The sequence below is a fragment of the Suillus clintonianus genome (assembly GCF_016758775.1).
Source record: "Suillus clintonianus strain FC179 chromosome Unknown DEU56scaffold_52, whole genome shotgun sequence".
Lineage (NCBI taxonomy): Eukaryota > Fungi > Basidiomycota > Agaricomycetes > Boletales > Suillaceae > Suillus > Suillus clintonianus.
Window position 1 is genome coordinate 157,026 of NW_024539276.1, and position 13,563 is coordinate 170,588.

Here is a 13,563-nt window from a genome sequence, read left to right on the forward strand (position 1 = left end):
CTCCTGCTGACATAATATTGATGTGACAAGTCACGATTGTCGCGCTTCAACGCGACTCAGGGAAAAGCCATCATGAAAGCAACAAGCGCAACACCATCTACATCAGCACCTGTCGCTCACAATGCTCTACCCCCACCTTCCGCAACATCCAATGCTCGTTCTTCCAGAATCGCTCCTCACTCGCACATAAAAGGATTGGGGCTCACATCAGAAGGCCTTGCAGCACCTGACGGTGCAGGATTCATAGGCCAAACTAATGCTCGAGAGGTTATAATAACGTCGTTTTTCTCCTTCGCCTGGAATTGACAAAGCTCGTAGGCATGTGGTGTGGTGGTGGATCTCATCAAATCCCGCAAATTTTCGGGACGCGCGCTACTACTTGTAGGTGCGCCTGGAACAGGAAAAACAGCCCTTGCTCTAGCAGTCTCGCACGAACTCGGCGCCAAAGTGCCCTTTTGCCCAATGGTTGGTTCTGAGGTGTATAGCACAGAGGTGAAGAAGACGGAGGTACTTGCAGAATCGTTCAGGAGGGCAATCGGTGAGTATCTTAGATATTTGGAGTTCTTGTGAGGTTTCTCGTGAACGCGCGTCTTTGTTGTGGTACAGATGGCGTTGCCTATGTCCTGGCTCGGATCTACGAATTCACGCTCAAATCATCCTTTTTCGACAGGTCTGCGGATAAAAGAAACCAAGGAAGTTTATGAAGGAGAGGTCACCGAACTCACACCCGCAGAATCTGAGAACCCATTGAGCGGATACGGAAAAACAGTCTCGCATGTTATCGTTGGTCTCAAAACCGTCAAAGGTACCAAGCAGCTGCGACTAGATCCCACCATCTATGAAGCAATCCTCAAAGAAAAAATTGTGGTCGGTGATGTTATCTATGTGGAAGCCAACACAGGTGCAGTCAAGGTATGTCAGTATTGTTTGATCAAGGGTATACAGATTGATTTCCTTTCATGCAGAGAGTTGGACGTTCTGATGCATATGCTTCCTCCTACGACCTCGAATCCGAGACATACGTACCATTACCAAAAGGCGACGTTCACAAGCGCAAAGAGCTTGTCCAAGACGTTACCCTCGGCGATCTTGATGCCGCCAATGCACGTCCACAAGGCGGTCAAGACATCATGAGCGTCATGGGTAGCCTCGTGAAGAGCGGAAGGACGGAGGTGACAGATAAACTTCGAAGAGAAGTTAACAAGGTAGTGAAAGGCTACGTAGACCAGGGCGTTGCGGAGGTTGTTCCGGGCGTAGTTTTCATTGATGAGGTATCTGTCTTCTCACGTTCCGTCGGGACGATGCTAAACATTTTCCTTAGGTACACATGTTGGATATCGAGTGCTTCACTTATCTCAATGCCCTCCTTGAATCGCCCATGGCGCCTACTGTAATACTTGCTACCAATCGCGGAAATGCACTAGTGCGAGGGACGACCGACGTTGTCTCACCTCATGGTATCCCTGTAGACTTGTTGGATCGGTTAGTCTGCAAACCTCATGACGGAACTTTCAACTGATTCCCTTGACAAGGTGTCTCATTGTAAAGACCGATGGATACAATCGCGAGCAAATCGGCAAGGTAGTACAATTACGTGCGAACGTCGAAGGTCTCAAACTGGGTTCTGGGGTTTTGGAGCGAATAGCAGAGGAGGGCGAACGAGGATCCATGCGGTACGAGATATGTCAATTAGCAGTGAATTTCTCATGACTGTCTTTACAGATATGCTCTCCAACTTCTTACACCAGCTTCAATTCTCGCCGGTCTTTCCGGAAGAAACCAGATAGAAGTGGAGGATATTGGGGAGATGAACGAGCTGTTCTTAGATGCGAAGACTTCTGCAACTAATATTGGCGCAGACGGTGGGTTCGATGGGGGAAAGATGTGGTGAATGTCGTTCCCTGCCAACGGCTTCTCCCGTACGCTTCCATATTATCCTGTTCATTCTGTTCATGGTCTCGTGTTCAGATCGCTAAATTGCTGCTCGTACGAGAATGCCTTCTCTGGATGCTATCATTTTGTCTCTTGAATGACGAAGAGTGTGTAACTTAACGAAGTCAGTAACTCAGCCCTGCATCGAAACTGTGAGTCTCGAACTACTGCCCTGTCACCTCACTGTCCAACGTGCATGTGCAAACTAGTTTAAATCATGTGCTTCTATTTCATAATTTTTGTGCGGCATTCAGCGGGGAAACCAGTGGGGAACCCCAAGGGAAACCCATCGATGCCCAGGGCTGGACTCCTTTTCCCCACTTTACGCATCACCTAATTACTTGGAGTACTTCCGACTCCAGCCCAATTCTACGCTCCACATCGTAGGGCGTACTACTTCCCACAATGCTATAGCGCGCCGAGTGGTTACTAATGATCCTGGCAACACTTCCCCTCTTTTGATTGGCTCTTACTAACCATGTTTATGGTCGTTATGCTCTGAAACTTGACTTATCATATGGTCATATTTTTAGAGAGAATCCACTGTATGCCTCTCACGTGCTTCTCACGACTTCCCTGACACCTTACGCTCGTGCTCAACCTTTCAGTCAGCAATGTATTCAAGCTAACCACTTTATTGACATGCTTGCCAAGCCACCGATTCTGGGCCTTGAACGCAGTGCTTCCCTTACAATGAGCGTGGGGTCTAAGATCATCGATCACCATTCCTGTGAGTGCAAGAGCTTACATAGTCTGGCGCCTGGATCCGGTGTTCTCATAAGCGCAGCCATAGGTGCCACTGCGCAGGTTTCCCGGTCCTGGTTCCTGCGCTTTGCGCAAGGCACACGTCGTTGTCAGCCTGAGCCCGTGACATGTCCAATCAACACATGTTGTTGAAAAAGGGAGCAAGTGGAGAAGTTTCGCACGTTCGTAGTGGGGCAAGACTACAGGTGGGACGTCTCGTGCACTTCATTGGTTGGATGTATCATTTGACTTTGCAGGCTTCCATTCCCTGGATTACCTTTGAGGGCAATAACGTAAGGATTGGCATCGTGCTTCAACTTTGTACACAGCAAAGGTTAGATCCTATTGTTCACTGCTCGGCTCGGCAGCCACGACATAGTCCCATGCAATCAATCGCAACCATTGTCCGCTGTGTACGGGCTCGTGCCTCACAAGCTGGGGATATTGCCTGTCCCAAGTCAATGACGCGACCAGTACCCCAAGGCAGGTGTCCTTTTCCGCTCTACAGATGATCCAGTGGTACTTTGTCAGGGCAAATTGCAACTCCGCGAGAACCAGAATACACTTGCGCGCCAACAACTCAACCTATCTGGAGTCTAAGTTGGCTCCCTTTTTGGACCTGACTGACCCGAGGAAGCGACCGCACAGGTCATGAAGCGCGCGAGGCTATATAAGAGGGACCGGTCAGGTCAATACTTTATTTTCGCATTCGCGCCCCGACTTCTATATCATTCAACTCCTCGACAAGTGTTATGAGACCTCTTCAAATGCCCTATATGTTTGAGGATCGAACAGGCCACATAGCTGGCTCGGACTATGACGACATCTACGATCGCATGTTCATCCGAGTCGTACCCCATCCGCATTCTCCTGCCAGAAATGGCAGCGTTCTGGCCATTTACAACATGGGACGCCGTTCCACTCGGCACGGTGACACGCGGCATCTGGAGAGGCAACCTTCAGTGATACTCGAGTTTGCAGAGGGCACTGCAGGAGGCCTAGGAAACATCAGCTTTTTCTACCCTCCTGCGCCCAGCATGACGATGCCGATGAGCAGATACCTACGAAAGACGGCCTTTTTCGGAGGGTATGCTGTTCTCCTGTGTTGCTGCAGCCAAACCTGATGTACCACAGATCTCTCTCCAGAAAATTTCGGGCGAGTGATGGCCGGGAATACAGATGGGAGTACCACAGCGCAGACGGTCATGAGTGGTCGGTACGTTACATTATGCTTTTTCCGCTAACATGCCCCTGAAACTGTCTTTTCCACAGTGCATTTCAGAAGAAAATTACCTTGTCGCTCATTTTGATCTTCGTCAACCACACATGCCAGCTTACGGTGTCTCCGGAAACACTCTGACCGTTCACGAATCATTTTGTCATCTTTCCATAGGCAGGTTGCTGTTGTGTGTTCTTGGACAGTGGCTGACTCAACCATCAGACATCATGGCTTCGCTCCTCATCATGCGCTACATTGCCGAGCACAACCTGTAGATACACAAACGTGCCGCGTTTCATACCCCAAAATTGCCCACCGAGGCGAGCTTCGCAGTCATGCTAACTACTTCATACTGTCGCACAGATCTGACATGGGGATAATCACCGACCAGCCAGCTGTGGACACTACCCGATGATCAGGCAGGATCTTTACCGCATCCTTTTCTTTCTTGCAATGAGCAGAATTTTACGGCCCCCGCATCCCCTGATTTCCGTCCTCTTCGAGCCTAATTGTTCCTTTTCATTTGCTTATTCGGATCCTTACAATAACTACCGAAGAAAGTTAACTCGGTAGAACAAACTAGTACTAGTAGTCTTACTACTTCGCATCTACTTTCAAGCCGGTATGCTATGCCAACACCTGCCGAGAGCTCTTCCCACATGTGGATTGCCAGGCGGTGAAATGATTGATTTTTGAAGGAGATATATGGTATTTAAGAAAACCCAGATCGTAGGTGAATCTGCACACCACTCTAGGCCAACACTAAGATGATAGCATCTAGTTAGCAACATCGCCTATCGTGAAATAGTCGGGTAGTATGAAAGCCAGCTTCTTGATATCTTCCTGGTCCTGTTCGCCACTTCTCGGCATGATGGAAAAACGCATGCTGCCCTTTTCTTCACTCAGAATGTCCCCATCCAACGCGGCAGCGTGAAGGTCTTCAAGAACAGCAGCTGCAACATGCCTCGATGTATTAGCATTATCCTGCAGGGTCTTGAACACTTCCGCAGCAGTGACTGCCTCAGAATGAGGCCGCCATGAATCGTAGTCTGTGGCAGTTGCGATTAACGCGTAGCTAAATAGATTCTCAGTCGAGTCAAAGCAAAGCAAATGGTTGAGTCACCTCATTTCCGCCTCCCGAGCTAACTTCGCCTCGGGCAAAGCGCTCATATTAATGAGATCTCCACCCCACGCTCGATACATGATACTCTCGGCCCGGGTGGAGAACTGAGGACCTTCCATGCAAACGATGCACCTATCCCTGTGGAGAACCACTCCTCGGCCTTCGTCTGCAAGAGCCTTCTCTACTCGCACCTCCAGCCAGCGGGCCAACTTCATGCTGTATGGATCACCAAAAGCAGCATGAGCGACGATCTTCGTGCCCTCAAAGAAGCTAGCCGGACGTATGCCTTTCGTGCGATCGATGATCTGGGTAGGAATGGCAAAAGATCCTGGGGTGATTTCTTCGCGGAGAGAGCCGACAGCACTGAATGCGAGAATAACTCGGACTCCCAAAGACTTCAAAGCGGCGATATTGGCGCGAGAAGGGACTGCTGAGGGTGCAATCGAGTGGTGATGCCCGTGACGAGCGAGGAAAGCGATCTTGGATCCTGAAGGTAGCGAGCAAATGGTTATGGGCGAAGATGGGTATCCCCAAGGCTAAAAAGACAGCAATGCAGATTGATTAAGATCATGGAGACTCTTAGATCTGGAGGAAGACGAACAGTTTCTGGGTTAACTTTCTCCCTGAGGAGTTTGTCGTGAGGTGCAGAACATAAGTCGTTCAGGTCACAACTCACACGAAAGTCAGGTTATCAAGATGATATAGCCCACTACCACCGATGACACCAACGAGCACTGCAAAGCTGTCATGAGGTGTGACTACGGTTGAATCAAGGCAGGACAAACCATCCTTGGAGGTCATGATATCGATATCAGAATGAAGAGTTAGCAGAGGTGATATTGAGACATTTTATTTTGCAAGTTGTAAAACAAACGTTTGATCGATGGCAGCAGGAAATTGAGATAAGCTTCGAATCAAATAAGGATAAGTTCCAATTATGTAATTATGAATTAGCAACCGCTAACCGTTAGTAACTGAGCGGCCTCCTCCTGGACTTGGATGTTGTCTGATTCAAATGAAATAGCCTCAGGATGAACGAGGTCGCTCAACGCGTACCGACCAGACCTATTCTGTTGAGCTACACATCACGGAAGAGATCGCATCAGCTTTCTTGTGCGGCCTGCCCTTTGATCGTCACCGGTTCGTGCAACATTACTTTTACCGGGATCTTCTTGGTCTTAAATCAATACTGTTACTCACGATGATGTTTGAATCATTATAGGCCACGAGGTAGTAGCGTGATTGGCGCATGTTCTTGTGAGTAGCACCACGCCTGCCGCTCTGATGAAGCGTACTGAACAACTATTCTGCTAAAGGCTCGGAGATGTAGCCATGACTAGGGCATTGCGACGACCGCATTGCCCCTAGCGGATTGTGCTCCTGCGGGATTAGTGTGTACATGTCGAAGATGCAGACTCTATTCATGCAGGGGCATGCAACGCTAGGCAGATCAATAGAAGGCAAAAAGCCCTTCGTTCTTTAATATGAAATGGAAATTAAGACGTGTCACGCAGCAATTTTTTGTGCTGCTGTCAATCGGCGTCTCTTGCGCAGGGCTGTGTTGGCTATGACCCATGACAAAACGGTACGAAGTGTCTTTTCCGGGCCATTTTCTGACTATAGAGGACGCCAGCCCAATTGACTGGTTCACGAAAGTCCTATGATGACAGGGTCGCTCAACGTGGAGACCTATTCTGCCGAGCTATGTACGCATCGCAGAAGGGATCACATGAGTTTCCTTGTGCGGCCCTGCCCCTTAATCGTCACCAATTCGTGTAACATTACTTTTACCGGGATCTTCTTACACGTAATCACTACTCTTGCTCACGATAATGTTCGAATTATCATAGGCCGAGTGCGATTGGCGCATATCTTTGTGAGTCGTACCACATTGTTGGGTGATTTATGGGTGTGCATTGAAATGCAGGTGGCGAAGGGTTGGAACGAAGCTCATTTGCTAGTTACACGAATGTACGCATGACACGGGCACCCGTGATGCTGAAGAAACATTCCTGCTGCTTCGAGATATGCTGCATGATCGTGTCCCTTTGGAGGCCGGCTACTACAGACTACCCAATTTACAGGCGAACATCTGAGAGCACCTGCGACAGTGTTTTTGCCCCCAAGTATGTTCTTCTCAATTCCGGGGCATGTCTGACGTCTCAGTGTGGGTATCAAGGCGGCCAAATTCGGCTCATAATGGGAGGCGATAGTTAAAAGGCAATAGTGCACAATGTCCCAGATCCCTTGGTGCGATGACGAGGGTGCTATGGTCCAACAACTCGAAGAATAAGAAGCTACTTTTTCGTGGCATCCGATCACATCCACTCTCAACCAGGTATTGAGCGGTGTGGCCTTGCTGATGAATTCAACATGCCGCCTTCATAACAAGTACAGACCCAGATCAGGGCCCATACGAATGATTCAGTGGCATGCTGGTACAGGAGCTTGATCTGGCCTTCAATGACGTCCTGTGTGAGAAGGTCGAGCGCCATGAAAGGTGGTGCCCCTGCAGGCTCATGACTCATGATGGCCTCAGGTACTATCTCGAGGTGATGATAGACGCCAACCAGTCGACCGTCTGGAGTCCGGTATGCCATGAGATTGCTGGGGTTGACGTCGCAGTGATAAACACCGTTTTTCCAGAGGATAATGGCCTATTGTCGTAGTCAATCGACTTAATGAAGAATCCAAGCTAAGGAATAACACACAAACGACGATTTGCCACCATGCTGGAGTAACGGCTATGCGCATGCGGCGGTCTGACCAACTAACACATGCGCTCAGGAACTCGTCCCCGTTCAACTTCGAGATTGCAAGATTTCTGGATAGTACAACGATGTATAAAACGCGGCTGCCGTATTCAACGTCATCCATTCCTAGCGCCCTCCTGGTTGCTAATTTATATCTTCATAGTGAATGATACTACTGCACTAGGGTATCAAGGCATCTCCACAATATCGGTCATAGTGGGGGGCTCGAGGCTGCTATTCATATTATATTGCTCGAAGGACTCTGCACGCTAAATGCGTGTAAAGGTGACAACTTCTATATATTATGTACATAGATTACAAGTGGGCGTCTATGAGCCGCGTGAGCTCCGGTGACCGTGTCTTTGCCTTGAGTATTTTTTTGTCAAGCCATTTCTCAAATACATCGGCGTCTGTCAGCACGGCAGGTTCAGGTTCAGAGCTCTCAGAGCCTGAGTCCGGATCCATATAATACGAGCGGATAGGACGAAGGCAAGCTCGCGCAACTTTCCAGTTATCTTCGTGCGATGACGTGGGTTTCATGGTTTTACGAGTAAAGAGGAAGAATTTAGTTTTTTCCTTGAGGCATCCGTCTGCATCCACTCTCAGCCACGCATTGAGCGGCGCGCCCTTGCCCATGAACATGCCGCGTTCATAACAAAGACAGACAAAGACCAGGACCCATATGAATGACTCAGCGTCATGCCGATACAGGTGCTTGACCTGGCCTTCGATGGCTGCCTCTGTGAGAAGTTCCATGGCCATGAAAGGTACTGTCCCTGTGCGCTCCTGGCCCGAGGGAATATGTTGAGTCGATGATAAGTCGAAGTCGTTGAGAACGCCAACCCATCGACCATCTGAGGTCTTGTAGACCATGAGATTGCTAGGGCTGACGTCGCGATGATAGACAAATCCTTCCCAGAGGGCATAATGGCCTGGTGTCGCAGGTATTAATGAAAAATAAGGAGCGCAAGAAGAAAGGACACGTACAAACGACGGCATGCCACCATGTGCTGAGGAACTGCGTGTCCCACAAGTCCGTGATCGGCTCAAGCCTTCTGAACACGATGATGTAGAAGATGCGCCTGCCAAGTTTAGGGTCCTGGAGTCCAAGCGCGCTCCTGATGTTCGCCGTGGATGTATCCTCAAACTTATGGAACCACACCATTTCCGGGACGTGGTGCTTCACCCTCGCGTCGGTCTCCGCAATCTTATACACCTTCTTGAGAATGTCAGGCTCGCTCTCGCGCGCATCCTCTGGCCAATAGAGTTTGGCAACCAGCTCCTTGGTGGGGTTATGAGGGTTATGGTGAGGGAGGTTCGGTACCAGATCCGACAACTTCTTGCTTTCCACAGGAAACATGGTGGTTGCACGTCCGCGCAGACCAAAGTGAGTGGTGCGCTTGTTAGACGTCAGATTGAATTTGAGGTCAACCTCTCCGATCTTTTCGTCCTCGACCCGAATATCGCCCGGATTTTCAAGCTCACGTAGCGTGTGGTAGCCCCACTCTGCGTATGGCATTCGCTGCATAGCAAGCAGCAAAACCATGAAGCGGGGAAGGTCCTGGACGAAGTTGATGCCAGAGCATTGAATTGCGCCCTGCCGATCAAAGTACCACGTGTAAATCATGTCGTCTGGTACGAGTGATCAATGTCACGAGAGACCTGCAGCACTTCATTAACTTACCCTCCACAATGTAAGAGATGACGCTCCGCCGTGCAAAATGGGCCGCGAACATCTCCGCAGCGTACAAACCATTCTGCACGACAGGAGGAGGTCTTATAGGCTCCTTTGGCTCGTTCGGTTCATCGACTCCGAGTTTGGCTTTCTTGCTGCTGCGGACGTCAGCTGGACCAGTAGAGGAACGCTTCTTCTCTCCTTTGTTACTGGGTGGCTCAGATAGGTTTGAGCGTCCTGCTGTATCGCATATGGTCGTGAGGAAGCATAAGTGGGACATGCTGGATAGCTTACCCGCATTCGATGTCTGTCGCGAACCCGTAGCAGCACCGCTAGCAGACAAAGGCGCTGGAACTCCTGGCTCAGGTTCGTTAGCAGAGTCGTTCTTTTCCTTTTCCCTCTGGTACTTCATAAACTTCTTCGCTTCAGAGATATCGTAAGTCTTCGCTGCGTAAGTCGCAGGCGGCGGTGTACGGGCAGCCTTCGTATGTTTGAACTCCACCGTCGTTCGAACATCCGTCCATTCGAACCTGCGGGTGGGCTTGCACAACCCCGCCTTGTAAATTTTCTTTGCGTTAATCTGCCCCACCTCCTTGGCGATTGCATGGGAGACGACGACGACGTCGGGACAGCGTTTGGAATCTTTGCCTTGGTACGTTTGATAAATAGGGGATGGGTCGTTTAGATGAAATAAGATGTTCTCGGAATCCTTTTGCGCCTTATAAGGAACCAGTCCAGGCGCGTCCAGGTTGCTCAGTCGACCGAGCGCACAGTTTGCAGCTTTGATAAAAGGCACGTACATAGGAGGCTCTTTTGGGCAGCCCAAACTTCAAAGCGTCATTGATCTGTTAATATCATTCCAAAGGATTTGGAGTTCTGACTTACAGAGTAACCAGATGGTTCTTGATGATTTGAGCGTCGTTACCCTCGTTGCAGATGGGCAGGACGGCCTTGAGGGAATCATCAAGCAGTGTCGACTTGTCAGGAAGTGGTTTTGAGTTATCTTTGCAGCGGTAAAGGAGCTCAGCCAGCATTTTATCGACGGCGCATTCCTTGTAGTCCTCAACGTCGCGTGCGATCCATGGATGAACATCTCGGACGCTGCGTGAAGGACTAAGTTCAATAACAACATATGGTGGCCACAGCGACAAGACAGTGAACGTACCCAACGCCTACAGCACTAATATGTTCGCTGATAGCGGCAGAGCCAACTGCAAGTGGGGTGGAGTTGAGCTTGGGCTCAGATTTAACGCCGTGAGTAGGCGTCTTTGGCGCAGTGGCGCCAGCAGGATTGCCAACCATGATAAAGAGCGTAAGACAAAGTGAGTTGCAATGACGATAGATGCTCGCTTTTAAGCTAATAGAACAACGCTATCGGTTTTGCTATCGTTCAAACATTTTGAGGCCACAACTGGCCACAATAGATGCTTGCGGAGATGAGTTACTAAGAGCCACGGTTGCAATTGAGCGCCGAACCACAGTTTGACAGTCTGATTCAGCCATCACGTCAACTTTTTTCGACGTCGCCCACAAGCGCCCACTGTCATTCACCGTGATTCTTACTCCATTGAGCATAATAGAGAGACCAAGCTCTGTTATTCGACGCGCATTGCGCAATACCTGCTGTGACATGGTCCAGACTCTCCAGAATCCATCAGACTCCATCAGACTCCATCATGCTCCATCATGAATCTGACAGGTGAGTCGGCGTACCCCACCCTCGCCCGCCGTGATTTTTTTCTCCATCGAGCATAATCGCGATCTTGTTCTGCTGTTTGGCGTGTAGAATCAACTGTGAATTGGGACAACATAGTCAAATTTGAAGATGAGTCGGCATCACTACTATCACACATCAAGCTTCGACGTTATCCGCCCTCGCCCGCCGAGACCCTCTCCAACGACTAGGCGAGTCGATTTCATTCTTAGAACACTTCTTACTATGATTCGTCTGCCTACAGCTCCGATTATTTTCGCTGTTCGTTTTTGACATGTACTATCGCCCAATCAATATTCACAATCTCAAGACCACAGGCTAATTTTTTTTCCACTCGTAGTCCATGAATGGAAGAATCACGCAGATGAATTATGTGTTGATGTCAATCGGTATTCGCAAAGAGCTGCGTTGGTTATGACCCATAAGGAACGGTACGAAGCACTTTTTACGAGCCATGTCTGACTATCGACCAACGCCAGCCCACTCTCGCTTGTTTTGACAAGTTCATGCCAATCAAAAACATACGAGGTCGCTCAACATTTACCGATTCTGCCGAGCTACGCATCACAAAAGAGATCAGATCAGCTTCCTTGTGCGGCCCTGCCGCTTAATGGTCACCGATTCGTGCAACATTACTTCTACCGGGGTCTTCCTGAACTTAATCACTACCCCCGCTCATGATGATATTTAAATTATTATACGCCGCGAGGTACTAGTAGCGTGATTGGCGCATACCTTTGTGAGTAGTATTACGTCGCCTGCTCTAATGAAGCGCACTGAACGACTATTCTGCTAAAGGCTCGGAGATGTAGCCATGACTAGGGCATCGTGACGGCCGCATCGCCCCCATCAGACTATGCTCTTGCGGGATTAGTGTGTGCATGTCGAAGATGCAAACACTATTCATGCAGGGGCATACAACGCTAGGCAGATCAACAGAAGGCAAAAAATTGTTCACTCTTTACATAATATAAAATGGGAGATAAGACACATGTTAAATCGAGGTTCTGGAAGTTGGAGACCTCGTAGATTACCCTGCGTCAGGTTTTATCAAAACGTTGGCTGGTTAAACAGTGTTTAATCGAGGCAGTCAGATTCGCTACTCTCCCCGACTGTCTCCAGTCGGAACCACCATCCTAGGTGGTACAATCAGACTCATTGCAAGCCGTGCATATACAGATATATGTAAGAGACGCCGCTGATGCTGATGCACACGGCTGCTCATAGCTCCAACTACATCAGGCAAAAACATTCACCAGGCTCGGATTGCGTGCTCATAATTTTGATGACGACGAACAAAATATAATCCGCATCCTATCACATATGATTGTTGTTCCATGCCGACGATATATTTTTGCCCCCGAGTAGGCTGTGTTGATCTTTGCACATGATATCAGGTAGGACATGGGGATCGATTTGCCCCTTGCCCTCCAGCCTGAGCCTCGGTCATGATGAATGGCCAAAGTCACATGCAAAACGTCTATAAGCTTCTATTATGATATAGGTTCCACGCGGACATCTAGGAGCTCCCGCGACAGTCTCTGTGATTCGATTATCTTGTCCTCCAGCCATGTCTGAAATACAATGTGGTCCTCCGCCATGGGTCTTCTACTAGCCCGCATCCCGTACCAAGAGCCGATAGTATCAAGGTAAGATTGCGCCAAATCCCAGTTTTTATGGTGTGAATCCGAGGGTTTTATGACTCCGCGAACCAAGTTTAAAAAGCTACTTTTGTTCTGGTGGCACCCAATCGCATCCACTTTCAGCCAGTCATCGAGCGGTGTGCCCTTGCCGATGAACACGCTGCATTCATAACAAAGACAGACCCAGGTCAGGACCCATATGAATGACTCAGCGTCGTGCCGGTAAAGGTGCTTGACCTTGCCTTCAACGACTTGCTCCATGAGAAGGTCAAGCGCCATGAAAGGTACTGTCCCTGTGCGCTCCTGGCATGAGGGAATATCTTGAATCGATGATAAGTCGAAATCGTTGAAGATGCCAATCACTCTATCATCCGGGGTCCGGTATACCACGAGATTGCTAGGGTTAACGTCGCTGACTCGCTGTGACATACACCGCTTTCCCAGAGGACACGATGGCCTATTGTCGCAGTTAATTTAACTTGACAATGAACCCAAGCTAAGGAACAACATACACACGACGTTGTGCCACCATGCGCTCAAGAACTCGTCCCCGTTCAGCTTCGCGATTGGAAGAAGCTTTCTGGATAGTACGACGATGCATAAGACTCGGCTGCCGCATTCAGCGTCGTCTATTCCTAGCGTCCCCCTGGTTGTCGACGTAAATGCCTCTTCACAGTGAATGATACTACTGCACCAGTGTATCAAGGCATCTCCAGCCCTAGTATCGGTCATAGTAATGAGCTTGAGGTTGGTATCATAC

General features: G+C 49.2%; 6 protein-coding genes across 6 annotated transcripts; 2 read left to right on the forward strand and 4 right to left on the reverse strand.

Annotated features, from left to right (window-relative positions):
* The first annotated feature begins 22 nt into the window (after positions 1-22).
* DEU56DRAFT_448401 (TIP49 C-terminus-domain-containing protein) lies at positions 23-2,348 on the forward strand. The gene is made up of 8 exons (XM_041346256.1): positions 23-267; positions 319-538; positions 671-912; positions 966-1,271; positions 1,322-1,482; positions 1,533-1,673; positions 1,723-2,084; positions 2,142-2,348. The coding sequence occupies exons 1-7, from the start codon at positions 73-75 to the stop codon at positions 1,889-1,891; spliced, it is 1,434 nt and encodes a 477-aa protein (XP_041206839.1). The 5' UTR covers positions 23-72; the 3' UTR covers positions 1,892-2,084; positions 2,142-2,348.
* Positions 2,349-3,308: 960 nt separating this feature from the next.
* On the forward strand, positions 3,309-4,340 carry DEU56DRAFT_448386 (uncharacterized protein). Its single transcript, XM_041346255.1, has 4 exons — positions 3,309-3,763; positions 3,811-3,892; positions 3,949-4,069; positions 4,118-4,340. The coding sequence occupies exons 1-4, from the start codon at positions 3,429-3,431 to the stop codon at positions 4,168-4,170; spliced, it is 591 nt and encodes a 196-aa protein (XP_041206840.1). The 5' UTR covers positions 3,309-3,428; the 3' UTR covers positions 4,171-4,340.
* Positions 4,341-4,421: 81 nt separating this feature from the next.
* On the reverse strand, positions 4,422-5,900 carry DEU56DRAFT_448381 (nucleoside phosphorylase domain-containing protein). Its single transcript, XM_041346254.1, has 4 exons — positions 5,695-5,900; positions 5,620-5,641; positions 5,019-5,554; positions 4,422-4,970 (listed from the first exon to the last, which is right to left on the reverse strand). Exons 1-4 carry the CDS (start codon positions 5,817-5,819, stop codon positions 4,673-4,675), a joined length of 981 nt encoding a protein of 326 aa, XP_041206841.1. The 5' UTR covers positions 5,820-5,900; the 3' UTR covers positions 4,422-4,672.
* Positions 5,901-7,348: 1,448 nt separating this feature from the next.
* On the reverse strand, positions 7,349-7,895 carry DEU56DRAFT_914273 (uncharacterized protein; the record flags this gene model as incomplete). Its single annotated transcript, XM_041357610.1, has 2 exons — positions 7,349-7,675; positions 7,734-7,895. 2 exons carry the CDS (start codon positions 7,893-7,895, stop codon positions 7,349-7,351), a joined length of 489 nt encoding a protein of 162 aa, XP_041206842.1.
* Positions 7,896-7,987: 92 nt separating this feature from the next.
* DEU56DRAFT_812987 (uncharacterized protein) lies at positions 7,988-10,893 on the reverse strand. Its single transcript, XM_041353635.1, has 6 exons — positions 10,612-10,893; positions 10,332-10,547; positions 9,741-10,273; positions 9,456-9,686; positions 8,759-9,403; positions 7,988-8,703 (listed from the first exon to the last, which is right to left on the reverse strand). The coding sequence occupies exons 1-6, from the start codon at positions 10,746-10,748 to the stop codon at positions 8,087-8,089; spliced, it is 2,379 nt and encodes a 792-aa protein (XP_041206843.1). The 5' UTR covers positions 10,749-10,893; the 3' UTR covers positions 7,988-8,086.
* A 1,760-nt stretch (positions 10,894-12,653) lies between these two features.
* On the reverse strand, positions 12,654-13,404 carry DEU56DRAFT_914275 (uncharacterized protein; the record flags this gene model as incomplete). The annotated part of the gene is made up of 2 exons (XM_041357611.1): positions 12,654-13,260; positions 13,316-13,404. 2 exons carry the CDS (start codon positions 13,402-13,404, stop codon positions 12,654-12,656), a joined length of 696 nt encoding a protein of 231 aa, XP_041206844.1.
* Positions 13,405-13,563: the final 159 nt, after the last annotated feature.

What these genes read in the sequence shown, in the direction of transcription:
- DEU56DRAFT_448401 (XM_041346256.1), top strand. Translation starts at nt 73, where the DNA reads ATGAAAGCAACAAGCGCAACACCATCTACATCAGCACCTGTCGCTCAC. An exon ending in ATCGTTCAGGAGGGCAATCG is followed by an intron (nt 539 to 670) that starts GTGAGTATCTTA and finishes CTTTTTCGACAG; the next exon opens with GTCTGCGGATAAAAGAAACC. An exon ending in GGCGAACGAGGATCCATGCG is followed by an intron (nt 1,674 to 1,722) that starts GTACGAGATATG and finishes CTGTCTTTACAG; the next exon opens with ATATGCTCTCCAACTTCTTA.
- DEU56DRAFT_448386 (XM_041346255.1), top strand. Translation starts at nt 3,429, where the DNA reads ATGAGACCTCTTCAAATGCCCTATATGTTTGAGGATCGAACAGGCCAC. An exon ending in AAGACGGCCTTTTTCGGAGG is followed by an intron (nt 3,764 to 3,810) that starts GTATGCTGTTCT and finishes GATGTACCACAG; the next exon opens with ATCTCTCTCCAGAAAATTTC. An exon ending in ATTTTGTCATCTTTCCATAG is followed by an intron (nt 4,070 to 4,117) that starts GCAGGTTGCTGT and finishes CTCAACCATCAG; the next exon opens with ACATCATGGCTTCGCTCCTC.
- DEU56DRAFT_448381 (XM_041346254.1), bottom strand. Translation starts at nt 5,819, where the DNA reads ATGACCTCCAAGGATGGTTTGTCCTGCCTTGATTCAACCGTAGTCACA. An exon ending in AGAAAGTTAACCCAGAAACT is followed by an intron (nt 5,555 to 5,619) that starts GTTCGTCTTCCT and finishes CTGTCTTTTTAG; the next exon opens with CCTTGGGGATACCCATCTTC. An exon ending in GCTCGGGAGGCGGAAATGAG is followed by an intron (nt 4,971 to 5,018) that starts GTGACTCAACCA and finishes GAATCTATTTAG; the next exon opens with CTACGCGTTAATCGCAACTG.
- DEU56DRAFT_812987 (XM_041353635.1), bottom strand. Translation starts at nt 10,748, where the DNA reads ATGGTTGGCAATCCTGCTGGCGCCACTGCGCCAAAGACGCCTACTCAC. An exon ending in AAGAACCATCTGGTTACTCT is followed by an intron (nt 10,274 to 10,331) that starts GTAAGTCAGAAC and finishes GACGCTTTGAAG; the next exon opens with TTTGGGCTGCCCAAAAGAGC. An exon ending in GCGACAGACATCGAATGCGG is followed by an intron (nt 9,687 to 9,740) that starts GTAAGCTATCCA and finishes TATGCGATACAG; the next exon opens with CAGGACGCTCAAACCTATCT.